General features: G+C 38.2%; 1 protein-coding gene across 4 annotated transcripts in view; it reads left to right on the plus strand.

Annotated features, from left to right (window-relative positions):
* LOC124188030 (bifunctional heparan sulfate N-deacetylase/N-sulfotransferase) overlaps positions 1-15,225 on the plus strand; it is an 81,836-nt gene that overhangs the window by 38,520 nt on the left and 28,091 nt on the right. For 3 of the 4 annotated variants that reach the window (XM_046580291.1, XM_046580292.1, XM_046580293.1), the window contains one exon: positions 9,602-9,799. In XM_046580291.1, coding sequence (XP_046436247.1) covers positions 9,602-9,799 — 198 coding nt within the window. Of the gene's footprint in view, positions 1-6,769; positions 6,915-9,601; positions 9,800-15,225 lie in introns of those variants that run through there. The other variant, XM_046580294.1, reaches the window with a different exon arrangement.

Below are 15,225 nucleotides of genomic sequence, written 5' to 3' on the forward strand. Positions count from 1 at the left end.
CGATCATTATACGTGTAAGAAAATTATCGACCCTCTGTTGTTACGTGTTCGTTAGATGGTAGGAAATTGTTCTAGCATATCCGTTTCATATTTTCATCACCTAATTATGTTTCACGTACAGAGACTGATTGATTGTTATTTTTTTTTTTTTTTTTTTTTCTTTAGCAATATTTGAATTTTCTCGAACGAATTTAAAATACACGCGCCCCTTATATGATCTCGCTAATTGAATTGTTAATTTCTTCAAGTATCTAGGATCTGAATACTTGACAACACATTTCACGTACCGTTTACTGTTTGTTCAACTGAACAAACGGAGAAACAGAACAGATATTTATAGTACGAGAAAACTATGAAGTTGAAGCTAGAGCAGCCAGAGTTAGCAGCCAAACCTGTTAAATTTACTGAAAAGAGAAAAATGCAGTTCAATTTCATCCTCATAATTCTACGACAGTATTGGGAAGATTTTTCACAAAATTTTGATTTTCACACTTCACTATATATACCTTATTCACGAATGAACATCAGAACGTTTGGTTGCTAATTCTGCCTGCCAGCTTCAGCGTCGTGAGAAAAGCTTTATCCACAAGTATACATTACGTGACGCGAATGAAATTTTCATCCGTTTGATAGTTTTCTTTTTTCTTTTTTCTTTTTTGCCAACTGGTTTTGCTTTCCGGAAATTTCTTTTACCAGAGCATAACGCATCGTCATTTCTTTGTCGAAAACTTTCCCCTTCAAGAATGATAACGACGTGTTCGGGACGACTTGGAGATACTTTGGACAGTTTTCTTTTTCTCCTCGCGATGGGTCGATTAATTACGATTACGTGTATATGTATGGTTATGTGCAGGTATGTGTGATAGAGGCGGATACAGGTGAGCCGAAGTTTTACTATGAAAACACCTTATACCTCTGACGAGGAGGATAAAAAGTAACACTGCTCCGCTATCCGAGGCGAAGAAAAAGTTTGAAGAAAACCTCATCATACGGCTCATGAAAAAGTTTCTCAACGTTAATCCAATTTTAACTTTAATTAATTTCGAGAGTTCTTTCGTGGCTGATTATTATAATACGGCGCAGGTGTTATACGGGTATACAGTTACAATATAATTAATCACTCGCTTTTATACATCTTATTACACGTAATTTATTTATCGATTAACTAAAACTGATCGGCTACCTATCGTAAAATGTATAATAATTTTACTCTCATTAATTACTTTTTAGATTGAAAACAAATTGTATGGTTTTTCTTTGGGGGTTCGTGACTCATCTATTCTGACACGGAACCCAATTATTGTTATTATTCACTCGTACGAAACAAACACGAGGCGTATGTCGCAGCAAAATTCCTTGCTACGTATTATTGTACAATTACAGACTCGCGTGGCGGAATTGCTGATGTTTCCAGGGGAGGCGATGTATATATGCCGCATGGGGAAAACGGGGAAAGTACGGTCACGGGGGGCTTATCCGTTATTGCCGCTAGTGCCTTTCGACTTATCGTTTTCAACCCCGATAGAGCCGGGGCTCAAAGTCGGGTCAATTTTACGATCATACGGCACGAAGAACTCCTGTGCTGGGTATTGTGTACCTGCTCGCGTATGTTCGTTATATCTTCGAGTGTTTCACGCGAGTACTGGTATCTGTGCGAGGATATTCTAGGATTAGACGGACTACTCTCTGTCCAAGAAATTATTACCTCTGTTTACACGATAGATCGTCAGAACCGAAGCTCAGACTTTTTGTTACAATTTTATACGGGGCATTACAAGCCAAATCGACGTGGGCCCGAACCTTGTCCTCTTGTTCCAACACTAAGAAGTGATCGAATTTTACCTAAGGGAATGTGTCCGAGGTATAGTATGGAATATTAAAATGTTGGGTCTAGTTCGGGTATCGTCGCAACCTTCAAATAACGGCCAATCAATGCTCGACGAGTGACTCGCAGTCCTATAAAACGATATCTAGTCAAGGTCCGTTATCGTTTTTCCGAGGTTCTATGGAGGTTCGGCCCTTGGACACGGATGGAATAATGGTTAGGGAGACACGAGGCGGTATAGGTATCATCGCGTCATTCGGTCTACGCGACCTTATCGCGCGTACAGCGTATACATATCGTGTGTATACATAGGTGCACGTGTGTAGCCTCCATATATTTTCGGAACACGCATGGGACGAAATTTAATGTTATTAGCCGGACGCGATAAGCTCGGAGGAGGGTCGATACCGCGGATATACGTACGGGAGAGGAGGACGAGGAGTGATGGAGAAAATTGAGGAAAGTCAGGGGTGCGATAAATAATTTAAATGAACGAATGAATAATCGAAGACACGCCTGAATTGTAATACGCAATACCGTGAAAGGCGTATCAACGTTGGCTTAATTGCACGGAGGGACGATCGGGCTATATTTTTATTCAATTGTTTTTACTTGACGTAAAACTCTTGGTATGCACTGCAGAGAAAACGTCCGAAGACTTTTGCGAAAAATGTGACTGCAGAAACGTAGCTACCATGTATTGTTATATGTACATGGAATTAGATTTCTGTGCAGAACCGCGCGGTAATTAAAAAATAGAGACAAAAAATCGTCGATTCGAATTATCGTCGTTGATAATCGACAAGAAACGGTGTAATTCGAATTTAATGCTCGGAAGTAAAAAACTGTCGAAATTTTCTTTTTTGAAATTTGTTAGTTTAAATTTGGAAGGTCGACGAGATTTTTTTGATGCATGTCTTAGCAGTAGCAAAAAAGTACACTTGGACTTGAAATCTTTCATTTGCTTCAAGCCTTGATTTTTAAATCTTTTATTTTGCAATCACCTTTTGCGCATTTCTGTGGTCGAAAAAGGATTAATGCGTAAACGTTTGGATCGACATGTTATAGTGTAAATTATACGATTATGAACTGGTATTCAATATCTGCGAGTTTCAAGTGCAGAGGAGTTTTTAAAAAGCTGGTACTTTTTTAAAATTGGCGATTACAGGGCTATTGCATATATAAAATTCATCCCCATTGTCCGGATTCTTGAAATTGTTTATATCGACACATGTTTTTTGCCATTAATACTGTTTTTATAACAATCCATATACAAAAACCTTATGATTGTGTAAAAAAGTGCAATTTTATTGAACCGCAAAATATAAAAGAATTGTATTTTGTAAATCAACATTTGAAAAAATCCAGATTTTCAAAAGAATTTGACTACTCGCTAAACATTGTTTCACGTTAAAACTTACACTCGTAGCAGTACACGTGACATTAATGCATGTTCCGCAATGGGAATGCATTTAAAAAACGCAAGCTTTTCGTAAACGGATCAAAGATTACACCGCAGCTGCAGTACATTAAACACGTCCTGAAAGCCTTCGCGTTCGCGTTATATTTTTAGACTTCGATTCGCGCATACCGCAAAATTGTTAGAATAACTTCCGCTCCTAAAATATCTCATCGCATCCACAAGTATTTTCGGCTGCGTAACGACGGCTAATCCGAGTCAATCAATCACTTTGCGCACTTGACGAATATTGGATTTGAGAATGCCGAATCGTTGATAAATTGAAAATATGGTTCCTCGCTCAGGTTAGGATAAAGATGGACAACCGCAAAAAGTGTATGTCGTGTATCTAGTCTTGAAGTCGACGAAAATTCTTGAGAAAACTGACGATTTTGACAGTGTTTGAAATATTAGAACTGGTATATTACAGCTCTTCGTGCATCGATCGTATTGATCTAAAAATCTATAAACCGATAAAACTTGCCGGATGTCGAAATCATTGGGAGAGGGGAGAAAGGTGTCATAATATTTTCATCGGGTAGGCCAAAAGCTTCTGTTTGCGATTTGATTTTTTAATATACTTGGCGCGAGACACTTTAGCGTCTCTTGATTTAGTAGTACCTGAATGCAATTTTCCATTCACCATTTAATTAACACGAGAAAATAATTTTAGTTATTTCTGAATTTAGCGGCTCAGATTGTAACAGGGGTCTTATTTCCTCCTTCTACAACAATTAAATATGCTGCTATGAAAAAAATTTATTAAATTCGATTTGTTTGGACCAGTCCAATCGGCGTATGACGTGCGAAACGTATTCTAAGGGCGTGAAACTTTGGGTGTAAAATTTCGCATCCCAGGCGTCAAGGTTTCAGAAGACATCCGTCGTTTTCTCTTAACACTCGAATTACCACGCCTGTCATTTTGAATGGTTTCGGTAGAAATAGCTTCGACTTAATTTCGGTGGTTCCAGTGTTAACCGAGCACGCATCGCGCGTGACGATGCGATATAGCTGCCGCCTTATGCCGTGCCGGTACGAGAGGAGATATCGTACCTATAAGTCGTCGGATGCGTGCGGTAATAAACTCGGGGCTGATGCCGAATTTAATTAATTATTCAGCCAAGACACGAGTCTTACTCGAGCGGTGGAGAACGTTTCGAGATACTCTACGAGTCCCAACGGTGAGATAGATTTACACGTGACACTACGCCGCTGCGTGAAACGCCTAAGGGTGAATAAAAACTGAACATATTTCCCATTTTTATACCTGCGAAATTGTTTTCGTTGCTTCCTCCAACAGTTTTCAACTTTCCTCGCTTCAATTCTATCCGACAGAATCTTTCGAACGATGACGATATTTTTTTCATTCGCTCCAACTAAGATCCAAACCTTAGTCTTTACCGTACACAAGGTTGTCTCACAATCAGAGTATACGATTCTCTTTTTCTTTATAATTGTAGAACGAAGCACCTCGATATATGACCCATTTCCTATCGAATAACGTGAAAAAAACTTACTTGGCGAATTTTTTCCAAACAGCCTTGTCACAGTTCTGTATCTATACAGTTTTGTAGATGGTTAAACTATCTACAAAAAATATAATAAAATTTTTTACATCTCAATAACCGGAAACCAAAATCAGGATAAATTGTTCGCCTCGTTACAGTAAAAAATGAATGTTGCCCTGATTTAAATCAATCTATTTTATGCAGTTACGTTTGTGAAATTCATCAGTCCGTCATGTTTTGTACAAATTGTAAGCGACTCGTAACCGAGTTCGTTGAACCAAAAACTAAGTTTATGTCTCACGATCGGTTGATCTTCCCGACACTTTCTTTCTTTCACCAAAGCAAGATTTCAGAGATGCTGGGAAGAAAATTTCACCGTCCAATCTGAACATTCTCGTCGCGCCGAGAGTGATGATCCGACTTACTCGTTTATACCGTATATAAAACGATCGTTGCACGCAGGCGTGAAGTCGCGAAATGAAATTCTCCAGATCACTCACTGTCAGAATCCGTAATCAGTTCTTCTCCATCGCGCTCCCATATTATTTCATATCATTATAATACAAGAGGACTTTATCATTCGAAATATCCACCGTGTTGTGACATGAATTAAGTGTCGCAAGAATTGCGGATTAATTTTTCCCCGTTTTCCATTTATTTGTTTATTTATTTATTTATTTTATTAATTATTTTTTATCGAGTTATAACACAATTTCTGCAATGAGAGAGCTGGCAGTATACGCAATATGTCAGAAAAAAAGTGTTGTACGCGTATGTGATGAAAAAAAAGAGAAAAAAGTGTTTTGTCATATTTTATAGCAAGACCATCTCTGGTTCTTACGTGCTTGATAAGTTTTTCACCTGACTTGTAGAAATTGCGTCGATACCACAGCAGAAACAAGTAATTCGTACATGTCTTTTTTTCATCTATGTACCACGATCGTTTAAATATCCGCATAATGAATTTCATACGTACAGGTATCTATTTTATATCTCGCACTCTGCGCGTAATTGAACATCTTTTCAGCTCCAATAATATTAACGCTACTGGTTTTTAACGTCGTTCAGAAACCTTGACGTAGCATGTCTATTGACACTGAAGTGAAAACGCACGTGTTATCAAATTTCGTTTGAATTGATTGTAAGTTTAAGACAGGCACACGAGTAGAGCGTGAGAGAATATTTGTCACGTATTGTTGAAGATAAAAATTGTCGATGACAATCTTTACCCGACAATTGCTTTTCGTTCGGTTTGTTATATAACTGCTGTAGGTACTTGTAATAACGATTGATTGAGGCGTACCGAAATTTTCGCAAACTATTAATAATATCAACTTGTTGTAAAGTCTCTTATACATTTGTCTAATCGAGATTTTGTGTGGATAAAAGAATCTGGTAGATTCAATCGAGAAAATTGTGGCTATTGGTTAGATACACGAAGAGCAAAGAACGAGTCGTTGAGGCGATTGGCATTAATTTATCGTTTGACCGAAAAACTCGAAAAAAACACACATTCTTCGATTGAATTCCAACAACAGTGATCGCGGTTCGATAATTCGATCGCTTTGTCGTACATGGAGTACCATTCGCTTAATTCAACTGAACAATACCTCCGAATTAAGTTAATGAATTTCTTTGGCTAGTCAAGTTTGGCAAACTCGACAAACCCTCAACACTGTATTATAACGATGAATTCGACCAGTCGAATTCAATCTACCTCGTAATTCACTTTCATGTCGTCTGCAGTATCAGGGATAAAAGTCTCGCAAACTTCTCCTCGATACCTACCGATTCTGTGTCAATTGCTAATCTTTGGCAACAAGAGATTTATGATTACTTGTAAAACTTTTCATTCGTACGTCCGGAAGATTCGTTTGCACGCGTATAATAATTTTAAACACTATGTATAGATTATTTCGCATTTTATTACCTGTAGGGTCATCCCATCTGAGGTGATGCTAATTCAAGTACCGCATCAGAGGATCCGGTCTGCCCCCTTGTACTTCTTATCAGAGCGACGATCTTCAAGGGAAAATCCGTGGGGACGGAGGACTGATCTAATTTGTTCATAAAGTCTGTTTAATCAATCACTGTCCATGCAGCGGACCAGTATCACGTGCAGGTATATATCGTACACAACCGAAGTGGAACGTCTCACTCTGTGAGAAAAAGAACAGTTTCGATCAATTATGCATAATAGCCTCTGGTGAGGTTGGCCGGGTTTTAAAACGCGATCAATGCGAGGGAGGCATTGAAATATCGCTGTATCAGCGTTTCGCCTATTCTGGGAACAGTGTGTCTGCAGCTACGATTATCTACGCGTTAACGGCTCCGACTCACGCCAAGCAATATCTGTAAATGCAGACTATGTAGAAACGTTATGGCGATAAGGTGTATCTAGGTACATATAAATTGTAATACATCCAACTCGGGCACACCTGTTATGGCACTTTGATTAAGACAAGCATACGATGAGACGCGGGGTGAAGATCGAGGGACGACGAGCCGAAGAAGGGCGAGAGCGAGATTTTTGACCCAACGAATTTTACCTCTAATTACCTATCCCTGTAATTCTTTCGCGCTTTACCGAACACTCGCTAATTGAATTCCTTCTCACAGCACGGAACCGTGACTGAATTCGAAAAGACGACGAACATTCGGCTGTAAATATAATATCCGATTCCCTTTGTACTTTTCCCTGGGCAATCCCTGACCGGAGTCTTCTTTTCTTTTTTTTTTCAGTCTTTGTTATTTTCACAATTAAGGGAGAGAGAGAAACTGAATTCTGTGTAAGGATAACGAGGTTGAAATCGTGGTGACGTTAATTTGATGAAATGTTGGTAACAAATCATCAGTTCGGGCGGGCTTGAAGTTCCGATTGTGAAAAGTTCCGACAACGTCTGATTTCGAATTATTTGGTGATGAAACTTGATGTAAAGAAATCAAACTTTTACGAAACAACAATGGCGGGAAACCCGACGGCTCAAAGTTCCGAAATGCAATATTCCAAAAATTCAAGTTACCATAGAGCAAAATTCAGAAAAGTTAACTTGCGATAGAGTAAAACGAGTGGGTGTAAAGAATCGGACAAACCAAAGATCAAAATTAATAGGATTCCGAACGTAAAAATATAAAAAATTCTAAACAAAGAAAGATCAAAGTGGTGAAATTTTCGCAAGCCACAAATTCACAGAACTAAAAATCTTTGATCATTCAGAATTTCGGTTTTTCAGATTTCATAATTTTTTAAATTTTGTCCTTTGGGAACTTTGCGCTTTCGAAACTTTGATGCTTCGTCAAGGTTGTATTTCGTTACTCCAAGTTGCGGCGCGAAAAAATTGGGAATTTGGTGCTTTCGGAATTTCAATCCCGCCCCCGTCAATTTACTACAACTTCCGCGCAATGATTTCGACACGTATTTCTTTGTTACGGCGTTTGTGTGTTCTCTGCTCTCCCTAAAATTGCCATCACGATTATTCTATACGTCAGTCACGATGTTCTTTCAATATCAATGTCGTGGCCTACCAAAACGATTCAAAAAACTTTCGCTCTTCAAATAACATTCATTTATTTTTCGCAACCGTATCAGCCGTTGAACTCGGCTCGCTTATATCTGCCCCGTGAGCAGCAACAGCGGACTCTATATAATTCCTGATAATTTGCAAGCACAATATATATATGTATATGTATATGCCTGTGTAACATGTACGCGCCCGTAACCCACATCGTATCGGATAATGCACTCGCTGCATAAAACAGACGTAATGGAGGAGAGGAGATAGAGAGTTGGTAAGCCTGAAAGCGTGCAGTGCGTTAGTTATATTTACGCTTTTATGTGGACCCGTGGGATTAAGGGAACCGTTCCCTTCACGCCCCTCTTCGTTGCCTACTACAACCACCGCCATTATTTCTTCCATCATTGGCAGAGCTGATACGCCATTGGGAATTCGTTATACCCGTTCTTTTAACGAATTAAAGATCGAGCAAACGTTTTTTTTTTTTTAAACCCATACCTTACAAAGGCGCTGCACCGAGGAGAACGAGGGTTGTTGTTATAATATGCCGTGAAAAGCTTCGCTATTTGTAAAAGTAAATCGACTTGCGTAGATTTTTTTTTGTATTCAATTTGACCACACAGTTCCAATTAAATCACTCTCGGAATTTCTCGGATATTTTGCCAGGAAATAATCGCGATAATTCCTCCTGCAGCATGGAGCAGCTAAATTTCAGCCTTAATTAACTTGTCCAAAACACAACCCAGCCTGTATACCGTTTATTTACTGGAAATGCTAATACTCGACCAAATATTCCGCTCATTTAATTCAACTCTATCTCTCTGGTTTTGGCAATGTATTCGTTGTTTAAATACAACGAAAATCCAGCTTCGATTTTCCTCTCCTTTTGACCCTCTTACTACAGTCTGTCACTAAAGTTTTAAAAGTTATTTCTCATCAATTTGTCAGTGAACAACTCGAGGCTATTCGATAATTGACACGCGAAGGTGAAAAACTAATAATTTCAGATAGTTGCGAAATATCGCTGTTTTGGAATTATTTTATCGGTGAAAAAATCGTCGTTAAAGAAAGAAAATTAAAAGAAGTCTTTCATATTTTATAAATCTCTTACAGTTTTTCACTCTCTCAATTCTACGTGTTGTCATACCGATAATTGTCCCGAAAAATTCGTACTTTCGTCCTCGGAAATTCCTCTAACAATAAGATACATTCTGAAATACCCGTTCTATCAAAAATGGACATGAATGCGAAATTTCGCGATAACGTAGATTTTCAATTCTCTTGATTTTTGCAGCCTGATTCACCGGGACACGAGACCCGAGCCCGCCATAAGATGTTCGACGCTTCGAGGGGCGACGAGATTGCCGACAGCTCCGGATCATCGTAGCGAAGCTCGACTACGAATCGACCCTAAGGTTCTCGTCTTCGTTGAAACATTGTACTCGAAGTTGGGCCGAGAAATCGAAGACCTACTCGTTTATAACAGGATAAAGTGAGTCTCGTTTTATATCGGTACACATATATATACGCGTATTGAGGATGTTTCGAGAAAAAAAAGAAATTGATTTTTCATGCTCCCACCCCTCGGAACTCGAGTTATTGTAGAATAAAACATTCCAATTGTAACAGCCAATTAACGACTATGGCGAACTTTTTGAAAGGAAAAATTTCATACCAATTTCTGGTTTATACAACGTTTTTTTATAAAAAATTTATAAATTAGGAATTAAAAAAAAAAATCAGCTATCGACAATTTGTTTCCCTTAATTAGAAATACAATCCCGATGGTCTCAAATTTTTCCTAACCCCTAACCCGTTGTTTGTGGGACGACTTGATACCGATTGAAATCGTTTTCCCTCGCAAAAAATTACGTTTTCATAGCGTACGAAACAATGAATTTCAGCTCTTATCAAAATTGATGGATGTTTCGTCAAAAATCAAGAGAGAGAACCGGGAGAGCTAAATGCGTCAATTAATTTCTTCTTTTCTTTTTTTCGATAAACTTCGAGCACGATCATTTTCAATGTAGTACCTAATCAGCACCCAAAGCGAATTCTATTCACGTATTGATTGACTTCTGAATGACTTGTTGTTTCGGACGAATTATAAAATTGTAAGGTAACCTTGATTCAATGCTGCGATAGATTGAGTTACGAAAAAAAGATGCTCAGGACGGTAACTGTTACTTGAAGGTTCAGGTTTCCTTTTCTTTAACGCCTGCTTAATAATGTAATAATAATAAACAGCAGGGATGCAACTAAAGTCGAGAGACAGGGATAAATAGTAACTTCAACGCGCACGTGAAAACCGACACTTTTCCCGACAGACACTCGCAAATGGCTGTAGATATTATATCATATCTACCCACCTTGTGAAGCTTCGTTAAGATGAAAAAGAAAACCATTTTCACTCCTTTCCGTTCCTTTCTTTTTCAACTTGTGAATTTTATTTCTATCGTGATTCTTTCTCTCCTCTTCTCGTTTAATTTCACACCTCTAAATCTCTTCGTAACAAGATTACTCGCGAGATGAAAGCCGCGGCTGCGACACGAAAGAAACAAGCAGGTTACTCGTCATTAAGTTGTCTACCGAAAGTAATTGCACGTCCCGATGGGTGGCGATAAACGACCCGCAATGTTCGCAAAAAAAAAAAAAAGAAAAGAAAGAGAAGGGAAAAAACGGAAGAGCGAATCAAGAAAAATTGGTATGTAGAAGCGGAAATATAACACCGGCATCAGGTGCAGTGCGTAACCTTGTTATAATACAGCGAAGACCAATTTCCCATGGAGATTTTACCCGCGGCGAATAATAACGATTATTAATTTACGCCATCACCAGCGGTATAAAACTGCTCTCTGCCCGCGAATTCAAATATATTCAGAGAGAGAGAGAGAGAGAGAGTGAAATACAGATTGATTGGGAAATTCATCGCTGCTATACGCATGTATAATGCAGGAAAAAAGAAACTAAGAGCAGACGGATTTGTTATACTTGCAATTGGTAGTCGGGGAATTTACATCGTTGTATATAATAATTATACACATTTATACGGATGCGAATTGTTATTATTCCTTCATCTCGAACCGAGTTTTCCCCTCGCGGAATCGAACAGAAATTTAATAAAATTTAATGCAATCGTTTCGTTTCTTTATATAGTTCAAAATAATTCATTTATTTCAAGCTATAGCAGCTGGCGGCAGAGTTTATCTTCACTCGCTACTGTAAAACTGAGAGAACAATTCCCACAATGCATTTATTTTATTTATTAAAAATAGAGTTTTGACAGCTTGAAGCTCGATCCGGATCGTATAATGCGATTTTTCGAAATGTGCTAAATGAAAGAAAAAGAAGGAATTAAAGTGAACTAATTCTCATAGAAAATTAAGAACAGTAATACGCAAGTCTTTAAATTTTTTCTTGGAAAATACAATCTGTCTAGTTTTTAACTTTGACTGTTACCACGCACAATATTTTCAAAAATGCCAAAATCGATAATTCAGTTCGTACTCGTAAAATTATTGCACCTATTCCGCAAATGGACATAATTCGTAGGAATTGAACTTGACTGCCATTCCTTACATGAAATCAATCGACATCAGCAAAAATTTGGTCAAAGCGAAATAGTAAAAATGATAAGAATCTTAAACGCTTGATGTCGAGAGGTCGTAAAATAATTTTTTAAATAACTTGACTTACGCCTCTACGGCAGCACCATGTCGAAAATCGTGGCTTACACGCTTCTTTCGTATTCCATATTAGCTGTAAATTCTACGCGACCTGCATGCAAAACCTTCGGCCTCCAGCTCGTCAGGGGAAAATTAATTACGGCACGTCGAAGTTATTTTCTACCGTATATGAACTGACCGATAATATCGAGTAATAATATATGGATACCCCCATGTGGACGAAGGACGATAGCTTCTGGACCCCGGGGATTTTCCATGCATTAACGTTTCGCGCACAGGCACAAACGCGTGTCGATATTTGTGCGCGCAAACACAAAGTCCCGAACGATATGATCCACAGGATTTCGGATCGAGGTGCGCTCACGGCTGATAATTCAAAAGCCAGTTCGCTTTATCCGTGTATAAAGCAATTTCATAATCGATAACACCGAAGCCCGATATCTGCTTCAGCGTGATTATTAGATTGGGGCAGACGAAAGCTCGATCGGGGACTGAAATACCGCGAATACGACAAGAAAGTTCTAGTGTCGAAAATTGTGAATTTCATTTTAGCGCAAGCGCCAGAGTCGTTTTATTGCATTGTTTAAAAATGGCTTCGAGAATATAACGTTCTACAACATATGAAAAACAATACCTTGTTAAAGTTGTCCCGATTTTTAGTAGAATTGAAAAAAGTGTACTTGCACGCAAACGTAATGAGAAGGATAAAATTGTTGAAAACAGCGTTGTTTGAGTTTCGTCAAAATAATATATGAATCTTTTGTCTTATCCTGAAAACTTGTTATACCATTTAAAAAAATGCTTGGTTTCGACAAAGTTTATTCAATCCATCGTCGGAATTAATTGACGACTTGATATATTGTGACTTTATTCTGAATTTTGAATTTCTAAAATCTTATACAGAGCTGTAGGTATAGTAAGTTTGAAATTCGAAGTATGAGATGTTGAAAATTTGAATAAAAAATTTTGTGCGCAAGAACAAAGAAAAATCTCAACGACACAGTTTCCATCATCAACCAGCAGAAGACGTGCGTTTTCTCAAAAGCTCGTGACACGTTTCTGAACTAACAAACTTAGCGTCATCACTAATTCACGCCGTTCCGTTTTTACACAAGTACACAAGGTATATACATTCTTTTCTCGTTCTGTACGCATTATAATATACTCAAATCCGGAGATAAAATTTCCATCCTTCCGGCTTGCACCGTTGAGAGAATGTTATTATTTCTTCTCCGGGCACCCCCTTATATTCCCCAACAGCAGCCCCTTAATTGCGTAACCACGAGGTCCACGAGGCCGCAGGGCCGTATTAATATTAAGCGCCCTCGACGCACGAGGCGCGCGGGCATTCGTTAAGATAATCACCGGAGACCCGAATAAATTCAAGCCCCCGTTCCACCCTTACACTACCGCCGGTCACACCCCGCAGCTTTTGCAAGCATGAATTAAAAGCTATCCTCTTAAAGCTGCAGTAACGAAGGACAGCAACAGCAACGCGGATAACTCGACACCGGCCGAGCCTAGCTTTTGCCGTTTCAAACCATTGCTAAATTACCGTGGCGAAGCTAATATCCCTCGCGGTTTTCGCCTAATTATCCCTGCAGGATCCTCTATTAATTGACGTCCCGGGATCAGAGCGGCCGCCGAATCCTGGTTTTACAGGACGACCGTAGGGCAAGCGGATTACCGTATCTTCGGCTCTGCGGTTTAAAGCTGGCGAAAAATCGAAAGAGCTCGTCTCCTGTATCCAGATTTCATTAACTTTCGAACTCTCGTTACACGTGTGCTTGCGGGACGATCCTCCAACTTTTTTTTTAATAAAATCAGCTTTTTACCGGAAAAATTTCCATTTGATCGCAGTTTGGATATTAATCTTGTAGGACGTAACACTGACCATGAGAATTATAAATCGTCATATAAACTCTGTGGGCAATTTTATCACAATTTTGAATTGAACCTTTTACTTTGAGTTTTTATGACTTCCTGTCTTCGCAGAAACAATATGACGTAGGTAATACCTTGTTTGTGGATAAAAAAAGTTTCATCTTTCCGAATATGTAATACATTTTTAGATAGATTCTCAGGAACTTGGGATCCCACTTTCGTCCCACTTTAAAACTTCAGGGTTTAATACGAAATATCTGCTTTTTTTTTACAAACAAATATAAATAATCCATTTTTCTGACCCGTCGCGGGTTCTTTTTTTTTTTTTTTTCTTTTCACAGTTCCTAAGTATCTACCTGAAAATAAATTTCATATTCTAAAATTTCAGACTCTTTTATACGCCAAACGTATGCTAGGTCATATTATCTTGTTGCAACATGAAGTGCTCAACGTTCGAAGACAAAGGTTCAATTCGAGCATGTGATTAATTGATCTACGTGTTTCTCGTAAATCGTAAAGCCTGAGGACCTGAAGATTACAGTATTTTTATATCATGGTACAGTTTGCTATAAGATGTACCCAAATTGCTGTACGGTTGAAATTTTGGCCCTAAAAAACTAACCGAAAGTTGCGTATCGGCCCGCCTACTTGTATATTTATATCTAGCGTTTTTGTGTGACGTGACTGAAAAGTAACAAAAAAATTTAACAAACTAGGGCGAAAGAATCTTGTTTTCGTTTCCCTCTTTGATTCTTTTTTTTTTTTTTATTCAACTCTTGTTATTTATCGCCGGATTTTCAAACTCTCCATAATGTTTAGTTCGTCAAGTTCTTGTCGACAACGTTGACACGAATTTCTGGAAGTTGCTAAAATTCATTACTGATATCAATGTATAAATATATATATTTAGTTATTTATTTATTTATTATGTATTTACTTTGCCCAGATAAATTATAACGTAATCAAGAGAATGAATCAATGAAAATCGTTCAATCAACCAGCTCTGGTCTGCAGATATTCACATCTTCACTTTCAGATATTCAGAAACTTCAGGCGGTTCTGTAAAAATTTCTGCTTCGTAAAAAATATGAGATAAACACGTTTTTCATATTCTTGTTACAATTACTTGCAAACCCAAACGTTCAATAATATTTGTGAACCAAATAGGTAGTCGAGAGATTCTCACATATCCGAAACGCTCCGTCAGATTTGTATTTTTTTTTTTTTTTTTTTTTAACTTTGGAATTTAACAAGTACTTTTCAATTTTATTCAAGTGTAACACGAGCTACTTGGGGTAAAATAATCAGAGAAGAAAATGACATCGAACAGGTAATTTTCGCTTCAATT

Source organism: Neodiprion fabricii, chromosome 1, assembly GCF_021155785.1.
Source record: "Neodiprion fabricii isolate iyNeoFabr1 chromosome 1, iyNeoFabr1.1, whole genome shotgun sequence".
Classification (NCBI taxonomy): domain Eukaryota; kingdom Metazoa; phylum Arthropoda; class Insecta; order Hymenoptera; family Diprionidae; genus Neodiprion; species Neodiprion fabricii.